General features: G+C 37.0%; 1 protein-coding gene and 1 long non-coding RNA gene across 11 annotated transcripts in view; one reads left to right on the top strand and one right to left on the bottom strand.

Annotated features, from left to right (window-relative positions):
- ASB5 (ankyrin repeat and SOCS box containing 5) overlaps positions 1–24,366 on the bottom strand; it is a 106,909-nt gene that overhangs the window by 15,877 nt on the left and 66,666 nt on the right. Inside the window, exon 1 of one of the 8 annotated variants that reach the window (XM_017959233.3) lies at positions 11,388–13,120. The exons of 5 other annotated variants lie outside the window; for them this stretch is intronic. In XM_017959233.3, the coding sequence (XP_017814722.1) occupies positions 11,388–11,424 (37 nt within the window). In that variant the 5' untranslated portion in view covers positions 11,425–13,120. Of the gene's footprint in view, positions 1–965; positions 1,368–7,065; positions 7,754–11,387; positions 13,121–24,366 lie in introns of those variants that run through there. 2 more of the 8 variants (XM_003899384.5, XM_017959232.3) reach the window with 2 other exon arrangements.
- Positions 5,729–24,366, top strand: part of LOC103884800 — a 28,507-nt gene continuing 9,869 nt past the window's right edge. For all 3 annotated transcript variants that reach the window (XR_647570.3, XR_004182605.1, XR_004182604.1), the window contains exons 1-4: positions 5,729–5,769; positions 5,887–5,925; positions 7,300–7,380; positions 15,390–15,426. This is a non-coding gene — a long non-coding RNA (uncharacterized LOC103884800). The remainder of the gene's footprint in view (positions 5,770–5,886; positions 5,926–7,299; positions 7,381–15,389; positions 15,427–24,366) is intronic.

Genomic DNA, 24,366 nt, shown 5'->3' with positions numbered 1-24,366 from the left:
CATAAGCTGGTAAATGGGGGAGATTTTAATATGAGTTTTAGGGAACAATATTTCCTCCCAAGATAGGGAAACTCAAGTAATAAATAACATCATTTATTGACTAAAATATTTTTCTGCACTGTCACCTTAATTAAATGACATACAACAATGGAGTGATTTATAAATATATATAAGCCAGCAACCAACAGCTGCTGTTACATTTTTTTTCTTTCTGAAATGAGAAATAAAAAATGAAGCTGTATCAATCTATTACAGAAGTAATTTCTGGAACATGTATACCACTCAATGAAAAAGAATCTTACTTGTTTTGAACTGTGTATTTATTTCCCTGTAATTTATTTTCTTGTAATTCCTTAGAAGAATTTATGTAATTAATCTAATAACATATGAGAATCAAAGGTACTACAATGTATATCACCTTCCAATTTCTGTATGAACTAAGTTTTCACACCTTGTTTTTCCCCTTCAAAATCTGAAATTTAGTAACTATAGATTTCTATTCAGATATATTTAATATTAAATATCTTATCTTTCAATATCAATATGCTTTATATCAGAGAGATTTATGAGCCATCTCAAGACCAAACAAGATATAAATATCTTTATGTACAGCTACTTACTACTTTTATAATTGTGTTAGACTTTCATTGAGTGTCTAAGATAAAAGCAATGCAACCCTTACTTTAAAAAATGTGTAATTTAACTCTTTAGGATAAATTATTCAGTGTGAAATTGTTTTATAAAGTGTCTGTAACTTTCACCATGCTAATCAAATTCCTAGTTATTCTCTCTCTGTAGCTACACAGGAGGTGGCTCTGACTATATTTAGAAGCAACTCTTGTTCCCAGACATCTGGTATATAATTTACAGGGAGAGAGCCTGCCCTGTTTTGTAAACACCACATTGCTAGAGAAAAACACTCACGTTTTTATATCTATGCGATTTTGTAAGGTTTGATACCATACCTAAATCACCATCTCCCCATGGTACTTCACACCAGCCACTGTCGAGGTAAATCCGACTCATGCTTTTTTTTTTTTTAATCAGCAAGAAAAGAAAAAATCACTTGTCATTTGCTAGTTCTGTTCGGCCATTTTAAGGAGCTCCAAGCTCCTTGTAATATGACCGTCAGCCTCCAAAAAGAAAAAAGCTGTTGAAAAGGTGATTTATTTTCAAAATTGCTTTTTCTTATTGATCACTCCTCTTTACTTGAGAAATTTCTGGTCCTAACTTATTTTTTCTCCTTACAACATGTGCCCTGAATTGAAATAAAAGCACTACAATTACACCTCTGTCCACGGCCATGGAAAAACCGTATTATTATTAAAAATGTCTTTGTGGCCGGGGCCGATGGCTTATGCCTGTAATCCCAGCTGCTCTGGAGTCTGAGGCTGAAGGATCACTTGAGCCCAGGAGTTTGAGATCAGCCTGGGCAACATCGTGAGAGAACTTGTCTCTGCAAAAAAAAAAAAAGAAAAGTAAATTTTAAAAATTATCTGGGCATGGTGGTGTGTCCCTGTAAGTCCCAGCTACTAGGGAAGTCCTAAGATGAGAGGATTGCTAGAGCCTGAGTTTGAGGCTGCAGTGAGCTGTGTTCCTAATCCTGCACTCCAGCTTGGGCAACAGAGTGAGACCCTGTCTCAAAATAAAACAAAACAAATAAACAAAAAAGCCTTTACCTGCTCCCAATCTTAGAACATCCCATCAGCAGAAGCAGGATGTGGACTCAATAGAGAGCTAGCTTAGCGATGGTGCAGAGTTTAGCCACACCCGCTCTTCCTCAGTGTTCTCAAAATAGGAAAATAAGGGAATTAATTATAAGGAGAGGGAATAAGCAATGACATTTTCATATAACATTTTCATTTCGGTAAAAAATGGCAATACCTTTTTTAGATCTCTTACTATACATTTTATAAATATATATATATATATTTAGATGGAGTTTCGCTCCTGTCGCCCAGGCTGGAGTGCAATGGCGCAATCTTGGCTCACCACAACCTTCACCTCCCGGGTTCCAGTGATTCCCCTGCCTCAGCCACACAAGTAGCTAGGATTACAGACATGCGCCACCACACCAGTCTAATTTCTGTATTTTTAGTAGAGATGGGGGTTTCACCATGTTAGTCAGCCTGGTCTCAAACTCCTGACCTCAGATGATCCACCCACCTCGGCCTCCCAAAGTGCTGGAATTACAGGTGTGAGCCACCGAGCCCAGCCCCTGTGAAATATTAAACCAACAATCGTCTTCACAATGGAGGTGGATTTACCATGAAGCCAGTGAAACCCCTAACCTGCACAGACTCCCCTTCTAAGACTCCGTCCCTAATTTCATGTTACTTTTCTTAAAGGAGCCCCTAAAGTGTATACAGTATAAGCTTCAGACTGGACAACATCTAGCCCATCTCTACTCACAAGTTTATAAGCAAATAAAAAATCACCAGGCATTTACTAGCCTTTACTGTATACTTTCAGACAACCACAGAGCCACAGAAATCCTTGAAACATGGTTTCAAGGGAAATAATGTCTGGCATTTCAATGCATTTCTAAAAGCCAACGTCTTTATCTTAAGACTAGCTATTCCTTTTTCACTTCTCTGTTGGTTTAAACAGTATTATCATTTCCCTCCATCACCTGGTAATAATCATACGGTCTCAAATTGAAGCACAATAATTTTCAAGCTACCAGTTTTCTCAGTTAACTATTACTGATCACTGGTGCCATGGATAGAGAGTGCTGGATTTAAGTATAAGATAGACCTGAGTTCAAATTCCAGCATAGATATTCACTAGTTATGTGACCTTTGGCAGTTAACATCTTGAAACTCAGTTTTCTCAACTGTAAAAACAAGGGTGATTCTGCCTACCTAATTGAATTGTAATGAATGTAAAGTACTTAGCACAGTACTAAATGCATTTGAAACATCACAAATACAGTCCAAATTTCATCTTAAACAATTACTTTCATGTATCTTCCCTATCAGCTTTTAACTACATCTTAAAAAAAGAAGGAAGGATAACTTATTTAAGATAATGATGCTTTATCTCATCTTATTCCTCTTGCCTATATATCCGTAGGAGATAAAAAGAGAGAATTGTCAAAATTTAGTAACAATTATTACATGCATATGGATTACTCTAATCTACATAGCTCCCACGCTGATCTTTCCCACAAATTTCAGTGCCACATGTTAAAATTTACTTCTGGGGATTCACCTAGACACTTTCCTGGCATCTCAATACATTTCTAAAAGCCAACACCTTTCTCTTACGATTACCTATTCCTTTTTTATTTTTCTATTGGTTTAAACAGTGTTACCATTTCCCTCCATCACCTGGTAGTAATAATATGGTCTCAAATTTAAGCACAATAATTGTCAAGGAAACTCTATATTGAATGTTTCATATGCTTCTTCGAAAGGAGTCAGTTATTTTTGGCCCACTGTTTTTTTCTGTTGTTGTTGTGGTTTCTTTCCCCACCTTGAGTCCTCACCATTCAAGCTCAGTCTTTGGATCTATCTACACTTACTCTTGAGGAGCTCCCTATTAGTGCCATGAACATAAATATTATCCACATGTTGATTACCCCAATTTTAGGTTTGGCTATTCAGCTTCTCCACTTGAATATATAAATAGGTAATTCAACTTAACATGTCCCAAACTGAACCCTTGATTCGTTACTCCTAACGTCTCCTGATCCGCAAATGGTAACTCCACTCATCCAGGTGCTTCAAGGCCAAAACCCTTTGCATAATCCTTAGTTTCTATTTCTCTCGACCGCCAGGCCCACACCAGGAAGTCATTTTGCCTCTATCATTTAAATGTATCCAAACTTTGTATCTCACCCTCCACCACTATACCCTCGTCCAAGCCACCATTATTCTCATCTGACGTATTGCAAAAGTCTCCTAACTAGTCAGTGTGTTTCTGCCCATGCCCTTCCAGTAATCTTTACTAAACATGGGAGCCAAAGCAATCCTTTGGAAGTTAGAAAGAATCCAATGGCTTCCCTTCTCACCTGGAATAAAATCCAAAGCCTTTGTCATGACCTATGAACTCTCCAGGCTCTGATCTCGGGTTCTACGCACTTTTTCCTAGGCCCGTCATCCTCCTCCAGCCATACTGGCCTCCTTGCTTTTCCTTACACAACCTTCTGTTTGCTCTTTCTGAAGTACTCCTTTCTGAGACACACATCACTTGTTCTCTGACTTTAGTGCTCCCTGAAATATCACCTTATCAGACAGGCCTTCTTGACAACCTTCTATTAAAAAGTCCTCCCTGTTCCTTCCCTAACATTCATTCTTTGTCTCCTTTCCCTGCTCTACTTTTCTTCTCAGCACTTATCACTAGAATGTTAGACCTTAGAAAGTGAGACTCAATTGATTTCATTCATTACCATACCCTCGATACCTAGCACATGAGTGAATGTTGCATGAATGATTGCTCAGAGTCACACGATCACACCCAAATTCATTAGAACCTTGTCTGAGCGGCCATATGGAGCTTTGTAATGAGGTTAAAATCAAGGGCTGTGAAAGGAGGCATATCTGAATTGGACTCCTGACTCTATCACATATTGGCTAACTCCATTTCTTGACATTGCTAAGTTTCAGTTTCCTCATCTATAAAATGGGGGCAATCGTATTACATATTCTAGCTGTTCTGAGGGTTACATGGACATGAGAAGTGTCTAACACATTGTGTTCTTAAGAAAGTCAATGTTATTATTTCCATTGCATTAGGACATAGGGCAATTAAATGACTTGCCCCAAGTTATAAACAATAACTGACAAAGCCAGGAAGCAAACTTGGTTCTTTTGAACGTCCAGTTGAAATTTTAGGGTACAATATTCTTTTCAACCCTAGAACTCATAGGGCACTTGGTGGACTGTTAATCCACAAAGAGTCCATCATAAATATAACTAACTGACTACACAAGTGGAGAGTTATTTCAATAAAAGGAAGAACTGTGGAATTGTGTTTTCTATATTTTCATATAATAATATGTATATTTGAAATAATAGCAAAACACAGCAATACAGTACTATTAGCTGTAATGCCATATTGACTATAAAAGTTGTACATTAAATAAATGAAATTTAAAATACACAAGAAATCATAATGCTTGTTTCTAAATACAACCATTACAAACATTTTAGGTTGTATCTTTCCAACTTTTTTCTAAAAACACACATTTTTTAATCAAGATACAATCATACTGTTCATAATGTTTTTAACCGATTTGTTTCATTTAAGATATCTCATGGTCATTGTTCTATGTGAAAAAATATAGTTCTACCACAAGTGATTATGATATATTGATATGTATTTAATCATATAGCTAGAGCATTATGTATGTATTTATTTAATTATCTATCAAATGATGTTTAGGTGGCTTTTAGTTTTGGGAAATCAAACATTATTACTTATCTTTGTGAATAATTATCTGCTTAGGGTAAATTCCTAAAATTTTCACACATGCCATCAAATTACCTCCAGCAAGACTGATCCTATTTACATTCTCATTAATAGCACTGAGAAAATGTAAAGCTAAATCTAGTGAAAGTTTGCTAAGACTTGTCTTTTTTCTCCTTTTAAATCAAAGCATGGGGGCATTTTTTTTATTACATTTTTTTCTTCTTTTTTTAAGAGACAGAATCTTGCTCTGTCATCCAGACTGCAGGGCAGTGATGTGATCAAGGCTCACTGCAGCCTTCAAATCAGGCTCAAGCAATCCTCCTGCCTCAGCCTTCTGAGTCACTGGAATAACAGGTATGTGCCACTGGGCCTGGCTCTATATTTTCAGTATATTTAAGCCATGTCAAAGAAAATTGTATACAAAATTAGATTTTTAACATAAAATAATAGCTTATTTTCAACTTCCTTTAGAGTCTCTATCTGCATTGAAGATACGTGAGATTCATCCAGGTGAATTAGTTTACTTAATTCTTTTTTTAATTTTTGCCATTGCCACAGTTCTATTATCTTGCTAATGCCTGTGATTTAGTGCATTGTTAGGTAATTTACCCTTCATTTAAGAAATGACGGGATTGTCTTTATTTCTATAATAATTGCATTCCTTCTGGACTTTAAGGACCATAAAATGATGAGACTGTTTATTGCTGCTCTCCACCTCTAGCATAGTGCCTAGCACACAGTCAGCACTGGATGGGCATTTGTTGGATTGTTGAATTGTCTTCTTTGTAGTCAACCACTTTTTTCCTTGCTGGTATATTTCTCAATTTTGTTGTTAATTATGTTTTTAAAAAGTAACAAAAAGGAAATGTGTATTGGGGTGGGGAGTAGGGATCCAGTTGCTTTCTCAATGTTTGAAAGAAATTATAGTGTTTTAATTTATTTGAAAATATGCTTTGTATGTTTGAAAAACATAATCATTTATAATAACATTCTTCGAGCTCTAGCTATTACATAGTAAATATAACTCTTATAATCTTGGGGGGCAGGAGTCATTTTATCTTGAATCTGCATTTTCAACACTTAAATCAATCACCTATCATAGTGGTGTTCTACTGAAACTTATGCAAATGTATGCATATTCCTTTTTAAAAATAATTCCTCCTCTTTGGTGCTGGGCTCATTCTCCTTTATATCTTTCATATTTTTCTATCATTATAATTAATGACTTCATGTCAGAACACTTTAAGGAAGTTGCTCTATTCATTTACTTGCCTAAATCATCCTCCTACTTGATGTCTAATTTACATGATTTAAAATTTCCAAATTGCCTGTAAACAGTCTTTTCCTGCTTAATAGCATCTTTCCTTGTTTCCACACCAACTTAGAAACACCTGCTGAAACAGAAAGGTAAACAAGCCAGAGGCTAAGAGTTTGCAGTTGTGTTTAATATACAGTCATAAAAATGAGGCAGCCGATGCAGTTTCCATACACGAAAAGGCGAGAATACAGAGCAGTCCTTTGCCATGCCATACATGTACATTTCAATCCACATTCTGGAAAGCACCCGCAGTTTAAAGTTAGTATTTGCAAAACAGGCCAATATGGTTTATTTCAGGACACCGACAGATTTGAAATGGCTGCCATACTAACCTTGACTGGTCAGAATACCCCAGCTAGCTTTTCGTTTAGAAGAACATTCCTCTCTACTCGCTAGCCTTCTTTTCGTGAGGACCTGCTTAATGTAGTTCATTTCAACAGCAATATCTGTGGACATAGTTTGGTTGACGTTTTTTGTCTGTGACAGCCAGGTGTCATAACTGCAAGTGTTCTAGCAAGAGGAAATATCAGTGTCTGGATTTCTAACTATTTTTTCCTTCCCTTCAGACTTTCACAGAGGTTCCTGTGTGCTAACCTGAGAATGTCTTCAAAATTGAACTCTATTCATAAGCACTTGGAGCAGGGCTGGTAGGTGCAATGTGGGGGATGGGCCAGAAATGCTGGAGCATTTTCTATTTTTAAAGCAGAGACATGCTGCAGCCGGCAGTCTTTAACTGTTTGTGTGATATAGAAAGTAAAAAGTGAGTATAATTGCTTTTCCTAGTCGAAACAGGATGGAAATTAGTTGTATCGTTAAAAGATAAAAGCCTATTTAAATAACCTACAAATCAATCAAATGTAAAATTGCCTGTTGATAATGACTGCAGACAGAATATTGCAGTCAGAAAGCTCAGGAGTGATCAGTGACTAGGTTAGCCTTTCTCCTTCATCCTCACATGCAAGTATGAGATGTGCATTAGGGCTGATGTGCATTAGGGCTGGGCACGGTGGCTCACGCCTGTAATCCCAGCACTTTGGGAAGCCGAGGCAGGCAGAGCACCTGAGGTCAGGGGTTAGAGACCAGACTGGCCAACGTGGTGAAACCCCGTCTCTACTAAAAATACAAAAATTAGCTGGACATGGGGATAGGGCGCCTGTAGTCCCAGCTACTCGGAAGGCTGAGGCAGGAGAATCACTTGAACCTGGGAGGCAGAGATCGCGCCACTGCACTGCAGCCTGAGTGACAGAGGGAGACTCCGTCTCAAAAAAAATAAATAAATAAAAAGCGCGTTACGGTCAGCTGGTAGCCAGCTCATGTTTTCATTTTGCAAGGATCTAAGTTTAGAATTGGCTTCAGTACAAAATCACAGTCCTCTTATTTATATAGGCACAGCTCACTATTGTGATTTTTCTAGAGGTCATTTCTAAATCAAAAGACGTCAGCAGTCAATTTAAATACAGCTGAGATTGTTCACCCTAAAAGGCAGAGGAAAGGGTAGTTGGCAAGATGAGAGGAAAAACCAAACATGTGCCTGGTATTTTTTGCTGGCCTATAAAGTTGAAAAAGGCACACAGTCTATGATGGAATCAAGAGCAGTGACCGAACTATGATAGGACTCCAAGGATTAAGTGAGCTGGTGATCACATTACAGAGTATTAACATACTGAAGTCTGTCTTGCTGAAATATGGTGACAGATTCTGTTATCTGTCTTTTTTCATCAGCATTTTTAAGGCTCTACCTTCTTCTGGTATATAAAAGGAAAAAGAATTACTGGGGATATTGTCTTCATGTAACAAGCAAGAGAAAAAAATTATGACGATAATTCTTTCCTAGGTACTAACCTATTGACATTTGCTGCCATATTACATTGCCAATGTTTACCTCCAGTTATCACTAATGAATACCATGCATATCTTTTCCTTATCTTGAATTAAGTTCTAATCCTACCAGCTGTTTGTGTGACCTGGGGCAAGTAGCTTAATGACACCAAAGTTTCCTTCTCTATAAAATGAGGAGCTTGGATGTGACCAGATTCTAAGACTAACACACAAAGGGTAAGAGAGTGCGTGAGCTGTAGACATATTATATGACCACAGAAGAGGCCAGATACTCCCAATGAAACTGAAACTCAGAGCCAGCTTGGCCCAGGCTATTTGTATGGGTGGCACATTACTAGGTGAAGTTAGAAAAGACTGAAGGGGCCTATTCAGTCCAGCATATTTACATGAAGCAACTGTCATTCCCCACTGGCTCTTTGTCACCTGGTTTGTACTCATAAGGGGAGTACGGTAATCTACACAAACCATACAGTAAAAGTAAATTTTAATTTTTGTTTAAAATTAAATTAATTAAAATTTTCAATTTTAAGCTTATGCTCATTATTCTGTAACAACAAAAGCTTTATGCTTTTGAATAATGCATATTCCTACAGAATGCATAATAATGCATAATAATATTCCTACAGAATAAATGTAGGAAGTTTTATCATAAGTATTGTGACAATTTTTGTTTTATCATCAGTACTGTGACAATGTTTGTTCTGAAAACAATTTTAGACACCGTATATTATAATGTTCTGTTTCTATGTCTGTCTCCCCCACTGGGTTGTGCACTCTGATCACAGAGACTGAGTCTATACAGCTGTTATTGCACAGGTCTAAGTACTGTATCTCTTAGGCCATGTGCACTAGAAGAGTTGTTAAAGAGTAATTCGAACATGGAATTTCCTAGAATGCTTTAAGAAGGCTTTCTGTAGTCCTTAATGGTAGTAAACAGATTTCCAGGGCAGTGGGGAGAAAAGAAGCCAATGGATTTGAGCATAACTCACACTTATTGAACTGGGAGATGTGCTGGGCTTCAGGAGAAGCCTTAGTCCGTTCAGGAGAAGCCTTCGTCCGCAAATCAATCAAATGTAAAATTGTCTGTTGATAATGACTGCAGACAGAATATTGCAACCAGAAAGCTCAATTTGTGGACTAAGGAGAACCTATCAATACTTAATTCTTTTAAAAATTTTAAATGGATCAAAAGCAAAAGTGATTTTTAAAAATGACTGCATGGAATTGGAAGAAAATGGTATATGGTTAATTCACTAGAAAATGACAAGGAACAGAAGAGTGAATAGACTGAGTGTCCTCAGTGTATGTTCTGTGTGCTCAGCTGTATGGATTCATTAAAAATAAATGCACAGTGAGTGAACGTGTTAGGGACAGAATTGTTTAAATGCTGGATAGCTATGATTGTACGTATAAGAGAGCACTGCGAAATCTCGAGATACCTAGAAGAACATTAAGCCCTATGAGTGGGCAGAAGTTTTAAAGAGAGCCAGTATCAGATAAAACACTAGGAAAATAATAAGAATTACATTCTATAGAAGATAACGGACTCTGAATTATTATGGCTCAGAAAAAGCATCTAAGATATACCATAGATGAGGGATGGCCTAATGTTACTACCGACAAGGACTAAAATAAAATGTTAAACCTTGTAGGATATGAAACAAAGGCAATTCTATCTACCCACCTCAGCCTCCCAAAGTGCTGGGATTACAGGGACTATTGTATTTCCATTTTAACCATTGCTAATGTCCCTGAAAGCACGGGGACCTGTGTCTGGTTTGGTCACTAATCCTCAGTGGGAAAGTGATGTTTAAGTTGGAAAAGTTTCAAAGAAGGGCACCGGAAACCGTCAAAGACATGAAGACACTTCTGCAGCCGAAAAATCTTAAAACTTTTAGATGTTTCAAACTAGAAATTTGAAATCTAAGAGGTGTTAGGACAGAAAGCTACATAATTATGGAAGGCGTAGTTAAAAGTGAATAAACGTTTTCAAGAAATTCTGAAAAACTGGAAAGCAAGATCACCTTCTGACAATTTTTAAAGCTAAAATATTGGGGACACAAATTTAGCTTTTCTGACTTACACAACCAATCACAAACTTAGAGAGCTCACTGCTTCCAAGAAGTGGTATTTAGACAAATTAACAAATGAGTGATCCACAGATATGGATTTTTGAGGGTATATACCTGAGTTTGGGAACTTAAAAGTAATTGTTACTCCACTGTCAGAAAAAGAACATCAGGATAAATATATTCCTGCCTGAATCTGGGTTGGCAGTTTTCCCCATTTTTTACTACAAAAATTTCAAACATACATGCATATCCATACACAGTGTCAACAATTATCAACTTACAGTTAGTCTTGTTTCATCTATAACTCACCCACTTCCCCATGAAAACTCCTAGGATTATTTTGAAGCCAATCTCAGTATATAATTTCATCCATAAATAGTTTAGTATTATTTCTAAAAGATGAGTATTCTTCATAATTATAACCACAATATCATAATCACAGAAACAGCAATACCATAATATTAACAAACACAGGTTGATAATTTTTATTTTCTGAAGAGCAGCTCAGTTCACAAACTGCCTTCAATAATGATACGTAAGTTGATATAACTTTTAAGTCCTTTTATCTCAGGGCAAAAGTCTGTGATCATCTTTTCATTTCTGAATGTCTTTTTAAAAGTGTAAGATTCCTATCCTTAGAAAAAATGAATGTTTACTCCAAAATTACTATTAAGGGCTCACTAAGTAAAAAATAAAACCTTCTCCTTAAATCATCACAAAGAAATCCTAAGGTTTTCTTTTACCTGTTAGTGCCAAATTTCCACCATTGCAAAGACGCATCTGGAACGGGCCATTATTCAGTTCTCAGAGGTTGTGTTGCTTTGGGTTTCTTTACAAGGCCATGCACTCATACAACCTTTAGGAGTCATATCTGAGCTCAGTTCTTGCTCCATTTTATTTTTTATTCTGCTTTACTTAAACATGAGTACCTAAATCTGTTGACCTAGTGGTAGTGAGTGAGGGCAGATGAGGTCTGAGGGTAAGCCTGACATAAGCATCTTGGAAAAAAATTGAGCAGTTGTTATCCAACAGTTAACCTTTGTTTCAAGGGTCATGCATTTCTTGTATAAAGGTTGCTGGGAAACTACAGATGTCAATCTTGTGGTGTGTGATGTCTCCTCTCCTACAGGAGAGAATGGAGTGGTTAGGACAGGTTACAAGGGTCTGAAAAAAATTACAATTAGAGAAAATATGGGTGGAAGTGAGTGATTGGGATTGAATGGTTAGGTAAAGGATACAACGCTCTGAAAAATCATAATTTGAGAAAATATGATTGAGATCATTACAAAACCACACATTTACCATCAGGGCCTAAATACTGTGGTGAACGATATTTTATCAGTATGTGTGTGTAAGGCTTTGAGAATAAATGTTATATAAGAAGGCCTTTTCAACTTTGTCAACTTTGATACAAGTAAAAACACTGTAAGCATAGTATAAAATCCAATTAAATATAGTTTAAAATAATAATGTCATATGGTTTCACGAAATATATTTTTATTATAGATCCTGAAACAAAATGATAAAGGGCTTCTGTTGAGGAAAATATATCTGTTCCCAATATCCAGGATACTGAACCAACAATAAACATTACTTTTCCTTTAGCTGTTACTTAAGGATGATTTCTATCCTACTCAAATGTTTGTCAATATTGAGAGCTAAAGGTTCTCAAAATGTTTAAAATATCTTGTGTAATGTTAGAAAAGGTATTCCTGCTTTGGGAATATTTTAAACTACACTGAATAAGATTGATGATTTTTTTAAGGCACAAATAATCCCTCCATGCAGAAATAAATAACAAAGTACAATTTTAATTCAAAATATCTAAATCCTTAAATCATGAGGGACCACCATAAACTGTACCAAGGTTTATTAATTTTTATTTGTGTAATGAATGAAGGAGGTGAAATGTCAGTCATTCATTTACCCATTCGCTCAATATGTATCAGGTGCCTAACATGTTTTATGTCCTGGGGACACACAGGTGAAAATAGTTGCTGCCCAGTTGAACCTTAAGCTCTTGAGAGACTTTTAGAATTGCGTGAACCTTAATCAAGCCATCCTCGTAAGCCTGAGAGTCAAAGGTTCTCAGAGTCATGACAAACTTAGCAAATTCCCATAGTTAGGTTGTAGGGATGGTCCCTTAACTGCTAACATTGTCCATAAAATATTTGATTTACATATCGTTTTCACTGATGGTAAATAAATTGTAGGTAGCACCCTAAAATAGTGAGTCCTAAAACAGACGGTATGACTTTATTATAGACAGTACATTTTTATACTAAGATTTTTATGAAGCACAAAAGAATTCTGTGGAAAAGGAAAGCAAAAACTATTTTTGCTATTGTTATCCTTAACATGGTATCCTTGAAAGCCTTTGGTTGGCATGTGAACTGTGAAATTAACAAATTTTGGCCGGGTGTGGTGGCTCAGGCCTGTAATCTCAGTACTTTGGGAGGCTGAGTCAGGCAGATCACCTGAAGTCAAGAGTTTGAGACCAACCCGATCAACATGGTGAAACCCCGTCTCTACTAAAAATACAAAAAGTAGCTGGACAAGGTGGTACATGCCTGTCATCCCAGCTACTCAGGAGGCTGAGACATGCAAATCGCTTGAACCGGGAGGCAGAGGTTGCAGTGAGCTGAGATCGTGCCACTGCACTCCAGCCTGAGCAACAGAGGAAGACTCTGTCTCAAAAAAACAAGACAATGACAACAAAACACAAAATTATTTCACGTCCTTGATATGAAAAATATTAAAAAGAAAGATGTCATTGCAAAGAAAACAATTAAACAAGCAAAAATCTAACCAAAAATATTGATTCTATTTTTGAAAATAGGGACTTGACCTTTCTGCAGATTTCTGCTGAACATACAATATTTATAAGAAAATATATACTTCCTAAAAAATGCCAATTTTATTTGTAACCAAAATACACAGAAATAAAAGTAGCTCTCATTGATGTCGCTTCTTACAAATTTCACTTGCATCAGCAGTTTACCTACATTTGATATAACAAATGACTTTACAGGAGAGCTATAAACAGAACTATTTATTCCCGTATAGGATAGTTGTCAGGAGCCTCAGCCCTGCAATCATACTGCCAATGGTGGGTCCATATCCCAGCTCAGCCAAATATTAAATTTGTTACCTAAAAAAATTACTCAATCTCTTTGTGCTTTAATTTCATTATCTGGAAAATAAGGTTAACAGTAGCACCTACTTCACAGAATTTGTGATTAATACATAACTGTAGAATTAGTACATGAATCAGAGCACCGCCTGGTACACAGCCAGTCCTCAGTTAATGTTAGCTTATGCATTATTCTTATCGGTGCTATAATGTAGATATAAATGCACCATGCATGCTTTCTTCTTCTAATCTTGTCTTTCTACTGACGGGTAAAGTTAAATAGCAAATTGAAAACTTACAACTCAAAAGCACCTTAGTTATTGGTAAACCCCACAAATGTTCATGGTTCATTGTTACTTGGTGCCTATGGTGTACACAAAACAGCACCTTGGCATACTAGAGTAAGTTTGCCCCCTTTGTATGCAAAATAAAACAAAGAAGAAAACAAATAAAAGCAAGCAAACAAGCAAAAACAGCCCATGAAAATGAAACAACCACCAAAAAACCCCACAACCTGAAGAGCTGTGGACTCAAAAGACATTAAACCTATATCATGGGTGTGTCTACCCATGGCAAAGAAATCAGTGCTGGTTGACATCATATAGTATAACAGACCTGCCATTTTCATAACAGTCAAAAAATTTACAGAGGGAAAGTACTTAAAATAGTAGAAATAAGAAAATTAAAGAATAACGGGTCTGGAAGAAGCCACAGATTTTGAAATAGTTTAAAGCAGCAGTACTCTGGAAGCACAGAACTCTCCAGAATAGCCTTCTCAACAGTCCCTGGGTTCTCAAAGGTGTTGCCGATGGTGATGAAGCCAGATGACAGTCCCTAGGTGCAAGTTTCCTGGGTTGCTGGGTTCAATGAAGCACTTTTAAGTTTTTTCCTAGATTAATTCCAGATTAACAGACAAAGGATTTAGTACAGTTTTTGTTAGTTAGTTAGTTAGTTTGTTTGTTTTGAGACGGAGTGTCGCTCTGTCTCCCAGGCTGGAGTGCAGTGGCTCACTGCAAACTCCACCTTCTGGGTTCAAATGATTCTCCTGCCTCAGCCTCCTGAGTAGCTGAGATTACAGGCACGTGCCACCACGTATGGCTAATTTTTGTTATTTTTAGTACAGACGGGGTTTCACCACGATGGCCAGGCTGGTCTGGAACTCCTAACCTCATGATCCGCCTGCCGTGGCCTCCCAAAGTGCTGGGATTACAGGTGGGAGCCACCGCGCCCGGCCAGTACAGTTCTTAAATGTATCATAATGTACTATCATGTCTTATACTGAAAATGCCTTGATAAATTAAATTGTGATTACCCCAAGGTTTTCAGATGTTGATGTGAAAGTGTGTATAATTTAATCCATTACTTCATCATGTCAATGTCTCTCCAAATTTTCTTTGACAATGTCTATATTCATTTATTTCCAATACCATCATACTTGAATCAAAGGTCGAGGCCAAGTTACCATTATTATCTATATAATGGTTATTAACTATAACTATAATAGTTATTATATATAATATACATATATATATATAAAAACTATATGTATAATGGTTTTTCTCTTCACATTCATTCTGGCCTTCCTCTAATCCATTCTTTCCTTATTCATTAGGTGATCTGTCTGAGATTTGCTTCAAAATAATCCCAAGGTAACTTTTACAGGTTTGATTGGGTTTTACAAAAACAACTTTGTAGCTCCTAATAGAATATTGTTTTTCTGCTCCATTAATGGGACAGGATGCTATTTAAAACAGGATACCTTACCACAACAGATTTCCTAGAAAGCTTATTTGCTGATATTTTATTTAAGATTTTGCAGCTATATTCATGAGTGAGATTGACCTATAATATTCCTTCCTCGTAGTGACCTTTCATATTCTCGTAATGTATCAGTTAAGGTTTAATCACTCTGGATGTTACAGAACAAGAGATTTATTATACCAATTATACCTTCTACATTTGCAGAAGTTGATTAATAAGTTCCTGTGAGGCTGTTGTCTTTGTATCTGATATTGTGCTTAAAGTCAACATAGGTTGCCTGTCTGGCAGTCAGCAATAGAGCTGACTAAGAAATGGTCTGGGGAGAGCAAAGATGATCTCAAACTTATGGGGGAAAAAATCAGGAATGTGTCTGTCTATCACCATCTTTGTCCTCAATGATACAGATGACCTAAGGAGAAAAGGGTGGCCTTCACCACAAAACTCCACATATACCTGGCCTGGGTTCTGGAAGGGTCAAGGGGAAGATCTGGCAAGATGAGGACAAGCTTGACCTCTGTATGTTGCTAAATGACCAGTGACATGTGCAAACACCCACGGCACCTGGTACCCTACACCAAAATTCAGAATCCCAGTGGCAGCTTCCTCACACTGCCATCCAACTCTTACATTACCTTTTCTTCCAGCCAGTCTCGCTCGGGACAACACAAAAAGGGAAACAGATCCAACATAACCAAGCTGACACAATACGGAGCCACCACAGATGACAGGGTTAGTTATACTTCACTTCATGACAGGAGTTGGGGACTAGTCTCTTGTTTTCTCTATTATTGTGGTTCACATACTAGAAATATTTCCACCTGTAATGCTTGGTAGAAGTCACTAGTAAAATAATCTGCTTTTGGAGTTCTTTTGAGGAATTTTAAAAACTACTTATACATATACATATTTGAATTTACAACTATTTAAGTTCTGCCTTCTAAACTCAGCTTAGATCAGTTGTGTTATTTAGAAAATTGTCCACTTTGTCTTAATATTCAAAATTATTGGCATTGTTATATAATAATCACTTACTGTAAACATCTCAGTGATATCTGCTATTATATTATCTTCCTAAATCCAGCTGTTATTTGTACCTCTTTTACAATGACAAGTTTGGACGAGGTTTACTAATCATACTAGTCCTTCAAAGAACCATCCTTTGGCTTTGTTGATTCTTCCTGTCTTCATTTTTCACCTTATTAATTTCTGCTTGCAGCTTTCTTATTTTCTTCATCAATTTGTGGAAAGTGATTGTTTTATTCTTTACATAATTTTGATTTCTTGACCTATGAGTTACTTTAATATCTTTCCTTAACTTCCGAATAAATGTTTTTTTCTAATTACATTTTGTTAATGATTTCCCCATTAAAATTACTGAGGCCAGTTATATGTTCCAGATCAGAGGTCAGCAAATTATGGCTCATGGACCAAATTTAGCCTATCACCTGTTTTTGTAAATAAAAGTTTTATTGTAACAGAACTAAACTCAATTGTTTGTATATTATCTATATTTTCTTTTACATAACATCTGCAAAGTTGAGACTGTTCTCAACTAGTCCCACAAAGTTGACCCAGGAGACTAAAATATTTACTCATTAATTTTTTACAGGAAAAGTTTGTCAACCTCTGGACTTTATAATATTAGAAATTTAAAATTTACTGAGACATGCTTTATGGTCCTGTGTATACTTTACTTTTACAAATGTTCAAAACGTCCATGAAAAGAATGAGGATATGAAGTTCCATATATCAATTAGGTCTACCTTTTTAAATTATGCTACATGTTTATATAATGAGCATGTTTGTCCGCTTAACCAATCAATGACTAAAATGATTCGATTAAAATATTTTTCCTTAAAACTTAGGTCAATTTTTGAATTTTATATTTTAAAGCCATTACATGAATAAGAATTGTTACAGCTTTTTAGTAAATTCAACCTCTTACCATTATATAGTGGCATCTAGTAGTTTTTTTCCTTTATTTTTACTTTTTATTTTTTTGGAGACAGGTCCCACTCTGTTGTTGCCCAGGTTGGAGTGCAGCAGTGTGATCTCGGCTCACAGCAACCTCCATCTCCCAGGTTCAAATGATCCTCCCACCTCAGCCTCCCAAGTAGCTGGGATTACAGGCATGCGTCACCATGCCTGGCTAATTTTTTGTATTTTTGGTAGAGATGGGGTTTCACAATGTTGCCCAGGCTGGTCTCAAACCCCTGAGCTCAAGCAATCTGCCTGCCTCGACCTCCCAAAATGCTGGAATTATAGGCATGAGCCACCACACAGGCAGTTTTTTTTTTTGTTCCTTAAAGTCTTATTTTTTTCATATTAATACAGCAACAGCACTTTTAGTTGGTATTTCCCTTGGGCACATCTTTCTTGATCCTTTTATTTTCAACCTTTCTGAATCCTTAAGTTTTAGGCAGGTCATTTCTAAAAATACATTGCTGGATATTACAAAAATTCAATCTGAACATTGCAATCTTTTAAGTGGAAAAACCATTCAATTTATAGCTATTTAATTGCTGATGTATTTTGGATTTATTTTTCCTACATTAGTTTTGTGCTTTGTATTTGACTCACCATTTCTATGTTTCTTTGCTCACTTTCTTTCGTTCTTTTAATTTTTTTATAATCCCATATGTCCCGCTTCTACTCTGAATGTTATATATTTATGATTTTCAAAACACTGTGCCTAAAATTTTATTCAGACTCAAGCATTAAGGAGAGCTGGAATAAAATCATAGCCATAATCTTATCTACAGAAGTGACGTCTTTCAAGTATAAGTTTGGGGTGATACATACTTCATACACCAAAGCACAAATCCATTGATGTACAGGGCATACCACATAAACCGCATTTACATGCATAGCTACATACACCCATAGCTCTGAATAAAAACACTATTGTTTTTAATAGGCCAATTACTGCTTCAATTTCTATGTATGATTTAAATCTGGAACAGCTATTTGGAAACACGACCTCACATCTAGTACAGGGAGGCACTGACTCTTCCTCTAACGGTGGCTTTCGCTTTGATAGAACTCAATTTTATCCTACTACCAAGTGAAAATAGCCAAACTGTTAACAGTCATTCGAGTTAAGATGACCTAGGGGCTGGGCCTGGTGGTTTACACCTGTAATCCTAATACTGTTGGAGACCGAGGAGGTGGGAGGATTGCTTGGGGCCGGTAGTTTGAGATCAGCCTGGGCAATATAGTGAGATCCCCATCTCTACAAAAAAAAATTAAAAATTAGCTGGGCATGGTGACATGTGCCTGTAACCCCAGATACTCAGGATGTTGGGACTCATCCTGAGTAGCTGGGACTACAGGCACACTACAGGCTCAAGTCGGGAGGATCACTTGAGCCCAAAAGTTCAAGGTACAGTGAGCTATGATTGCACCACTGCACTCCCGCCTCAGCAACAGAGACCCTATCTCAACAACAACAGCACCAATAACAAAAAAGATGACCCAGGCCTCACCTCAGCCATCACCCTCTTTATAATCTGTCCCCTAAACCCAGCTCTTCAGGACTTTCCAGATAAACTTAATTATTCATTACCAGGAAGTGATGAGAGACATTATGAAGCTATGCAGACATAATGAAACACAAAGAAATCCCCCATATTGACAAAGGGCTAATATCCAGAATCTACAAAGAACTTAAACAAATTTACGAGAAAAAAATCAAACAACCCCATCAAAAAGTGGGGAAAGGATATGAACAGACACTTTTCAAAAGAAGACATTTATGCAGCCAACAGACACATGAAAAAATGCTCGTCATCACTGGCCATCAGAGAAATCCAAATCAATCCCACAATGAGATACCATCTCACACCAGTTAGAATGGCAATCATTAAAAAGTCAGGAAACAACAGGTGCTGGAGAGGATGTGGAAAAATAGGAAAACTTTTACACTGTTAGTGGGACTGTAAACTAGTTCAACCATTGTGGAAGACAGCGTGGCAATTCCTCAAGGATCTAGAACTAGAAATACCATTTGACCCAGAGATCCCATTACTGGGTGTATAACCAAAGGATTATAAGTCATGCTACTATAAAGACACATGCACAGGTATGTTAATTGCGGCACTATTCACAATTGCAAAGACTTGGAACCAACCCAAATGTCCGTCAATGATAGACTGGATTAAGGAAATGTGGCACATATACACCATGGAATACTATGCAGCCATAAAAAAGGATGAGTTCATGTCCTTTGTAGTGACATGGATGAAGCGACCACCATTCTAAGCAAACTATCACAAGAACAGAAAACCAAACACCGCATGTTCTCACTCATAGGAGGAAATTGAACAATGAGAACACTTGGACACAGGGTGGGGAGCATCACACACTGGGGCCTGTGGAAGTGAGGTGGGGGGAGTGGTGAAGGATAGAATTAGGAGATATACCTAATGTGAATGACGAGTTAATGGGTGCAGCACACCAACATCGCACATATGTACATATGTAACAAACCTGCACGTTGTGTACATGTAGCCTAGAACTTAAAGTATATTAAAAAAAATTACACAGATTAAAAAAAAAAAGACATCCCCAATATTGATCTTGGTGTAAAATTAGTAATGGTTATTTAACTTAGGCTAATTAGAACTTGCTATGTTGCTGTTAAAATATCAGAATTGGAAGAAGTGGGGGAAATGTTTTACTGTATTTAATTTTAACCATAAGGAGAAAGGCTTTTACAGCTACTATAAGACTATTTATGGGTCAAGAGATAATAGGGAGAAAGGAAGAAGCATGCTATTCAATGAGATTTTCTGAGGCAATCTTCTATAAAGTTTTTTAAAAATCTTATCTGAAGAAAAAGAAGAACCTTTCAGACCATCTATCAGATACATGCAGTACATGTATTCAGGATGTAAGGAATGGACTCTGAAAGATAATTTTGTTTAAACCAGTATCACAGCACTAGTCATGACCACAGAGTACAAGTGCAGACAGTCCACATCACAGTGCAGTTGCTTATTTAGTGAGTTCAGGTGCTATGAACTGTTCCCCAGATATTAAAGCTGAAACATGAACTACACCAATAATGATATGGGGAATGCTTTCTAAAAAATGCATGTGCAAAGCAAACTCTCCTCTGTATACTGAATGTCCAGATGTGTGCACAGCTCAAAGTGAGAAACTTCCTTAAGAATGGTAAGGGGTAGCTACAAAAACAGAACAGAAACCTTCAGAAGGCATGGTGGTTAATGACAGAATGTTGAAGGCTTTCCCTCTCAACTGAAAAACAAAAATGAACACTCCCTACCACCAATCTATTCAACATCGTACAGGATGTTTTAATCCATAGAATAAGGAAAGAAGAAGAAATAAAAATGGTGTAACATTTAGAAAGGAAACAAAACTCTCATTATTCACAAATAATATAACTTTCCACGTAAAAAATCCCTATAGAACCCATAGATTCCTATTAGAATTAATAAGAGAGCTTAGAAAAGTTCTTTGGTATGAAGTTAATATACAAAAATTAATATATTTCTTTCTGCCCTTGACAAACAGGTTGAAAACATAAAAATTTATTAAGATATTATTTATGGTAGCATAAAACAATCTGTTACCTATGAATAAATTCAACAAATATATATAAGATCTCCCCGGGAATAAAACATTATTGGGAGACATTCAATAAAACCTATATAAATGAGAAAATATATCACATTTATGATTGAAAAGCCAAGTATTACAAAGTTGTAAATTATTCTTCAAATAAATATAGGTTCAATGAATTCCAATAAAAATGCAACAAGTATTCTGCGAACCACAGAAATTACTTCTAAAATTGATACATAGAATTTCAAATTGCCAAGAATAGCCAAAACTACGAAAAAATAGAAGAATGTGGGAGAGCTTGTTCTATGAAGACCTATTCTAAAGCTACAGAAACCAGTTTAGTATAGTATAGGTCCAGAGCAATGTAATTGATAAGAGCCCATAAACAGACTCATGCATGAATAAACGCTAGACTTACACAAACTGGGCACTGTAGTGACTATAGATTATGAAATATAGAACCCACTTTCCAATACATGGTGTGAATATAATTGACTGTGCATTTGGTGAAAAGTAGACTTAAACGATACAAAAAATTAATTTCAAGTGGATGATTGCAAAGGAATACTTTAAGAATATGGAAAAAAAATACTTCCATTACCTTGAAGTACCAAAAGATTTTTAAGATGAATTCCACAAAAAGTCTTAATTGAAGTGGAAAAAATTTGTAAATGTGACTATTTTTAAATTAAGAGTTTCTGTTCACCAGTGGAAACACCAATAAAAAGTGAAAAGTCAAGCCACGGAAGATATTTGTAAATAGTTCTTCTAAATGTTTTCATTTTCTTAAAATTTTAGGATACAAAATAACTTGTAATACTCAATTTTAAAAAGGGGGAAGGCAGACGGACCAATAGAATAGAAGGCAAAATATTTGGCAAGCACATCACAAAAGAAGAAGTACAAGTGGTCAACAAAAATTAAAATGGCATTATTAGTTAGGGAAATGAAAATTAAACCATAATATACTCCCACATGCCCACCATATTGGCAATTTTATTTTATTTTTTTATTTTTTTGAGGTTGAGTCACTCTGCCATGCAGGCTGGAGTGCAGTGGCGTGATCAAGGCTCACTGCAGCCTCACCCTCCCCAGGCTCTGGTGGTTCTCCCTCCTCAGCCTCTCAAGTACCTGGGACTACAGGTGCACATCACCATGCCTGGCTAACTTTTGTATTTTTTGTACAGATGGAGTTTTGCCATATTGCCCAAGCTGGTTTCCTGAGCTCAAGTGATCCACCCACCTTGGCCTACCAAAGAGCTGGGATTACAGGTGTGAGCCACTGTACCCAGCCCAGATTGGCAAATATTAAGAGTACTGACAATACGTGAATTCTCATAACCTGCTGGGGTTTCACCACAGATACAGCCACATTGGAAAACAGGGCAACACTGTCTTAGAAATGGAGACACACAGGCCCTATGACCTGGACATTTCACTTTTAGAGCTATGAAAACTTATTTATACTAGATGTTTCTAGAAATACTGTTCATAATTGCCCCAAATTGGTTATGGAATTTACATTATTGAAAATAAATGAACCTAGATATATGTAGACAATTATATCATACTGTTCATTGTAAAAGTAAATAACAAAAGAATATTTAGAGAATGATTCAATTAATATAGGGTTCAAAAACAGGTTAAACCATGTCAATATGAGATGTATGCATAGGAGCTGAAACTAAAGAAAGGCAAGAGAACGATTACTATAAGAACTAGTCACTCTGTCTTGATGGGATGAGAAGGTATTGTGATTGAAAAGGGATACCTGAAGGCTTCTGGGGTTCTATTTCATGACTTGAATGGTGGTTACACAGGTTTACATTTTGTTTTGTTTTGTTTCTTTGAGACAGTCTTGCTCTGTCGCCCAGGCTAGAGTGCAGCGGTGTGATCTCGGCTCCCTGAAACCTCCGCTTCCCAGGTTCCAGCAATTCTCCTGCCTCAGCCTCCCAAGTAGCTGAGATTACAGGCATGGGCCACCACACTCAACTAATTTTTGTATTTTTAGTAGAGATGGGGTTTCGCCATGTTGGCCAGGCTGGTCTTGAACTCCTCACTTCAAGTGATCTGCCTGCCTCAGTGTCCCAAAGTGTTGGGATTACAGGCGTGAGCCACTGCATCCAGCCTATACAGGTTTATGTTTTAAAATCTTGTATTAAACTCTGTAAAAGAAGTTCTGTTCCTTTTTCCCAGTTGAGGCATGTTTTGTGATCAAGAAAATACTAATTAACAAAAAGAACCCAGGTAAAACGATTTTAAAAGAGAGGAAGAGGTTAACAGAAAATGGGACACTCCCAATATGAGAAGGGAAGAGAAAGTACTTGGCTCTTCTTACCCTGCTGTTCTTTATTCCAACCTGCAGTCTTACTGGGACTGTCTGCTCTCCCTCACTGGGCAGATCTGCTGAATGTCTGCGCTACCACTGAGGGCAATAAGAAACTTTAGTTCTCCCATTGGTGCCGAGGAGTAACAGAGCATCCAAGATGACGTAGGAACTTGCTCCTCATATGAAAGTGTGTTTGGTGGAGAGGATGTGAAAATACGGAGATAGACGAGTGCTCCAGAGTGCTGGGAAGAAAATTGCCAACAGCATTCTTTAAGTGACCTTAGGCGGTCCTTAAAAGAAAGTGAGTTAAGTGAAATATCACCTGCAAGGCCACAGGAAGTGTCCTAACATAATGATCATTACACATTATTTGGTGACTCAGTGCAGTTGTTCTGAGTTCGGTCAAGTACATTCATGTTCTGGAATAGGGTGACTGAGGTCATGGGCGTGAGAAATTCACAAAAGGTAACTTGGGTTCTTTGTGCTAAAAGTTTCTCTGGCAGGAAACTGGTTCACCAAAAGTCAAAATAAATGTGCATAGCATTATTTGGCATTCAGAGCTAAAAGTGGATGTAGAAATCATTTTCTTTAGCCATTTACAAATGGCTTCAAAGAGCCCAAGGAGCTCAATAAAGCTACCGCAGAGTGTGCTGGCAAAGTGTGGGCTCTGTCTCCCATCAGGGTAGCTTCCACTCTCAGCTTTACAAAATGACCTTCCAGATCACCACAAAAGAAAGGGCCAATGGCTTTAGAAAAGATTCAAAAACCAGTGATCCTGCCTAACTCCTCCATTTTGTGGATGAAGAAACAGGTTGAGAGAGGGTAGGTGGTATTCTCAAAGTGGCTCACAGGGCTCTCAGCAAAACAAGATAGGAACCAAGATTGTCTGCTTCCGACTTGGACTCTTTCC

This window comes from Papio anubis, chromosome 3 (assembly GCF_008728515.1).
Source record: "Papio anubis isolate 15944 chromosome 3, Panubis1.0, whole genome shotgun sequence".
Taxonomy (NCBI): domain Eukaryota; kingdom Metazoa; phylum Chordata; class Mammalia; order Primates; family Cercopithecidae; genus Papio; species Papio anubis.
Note: the sequence above shows the minus strand (reverse complement) of the source record. Positions and strands in the feature narration are given on the sequence as shown.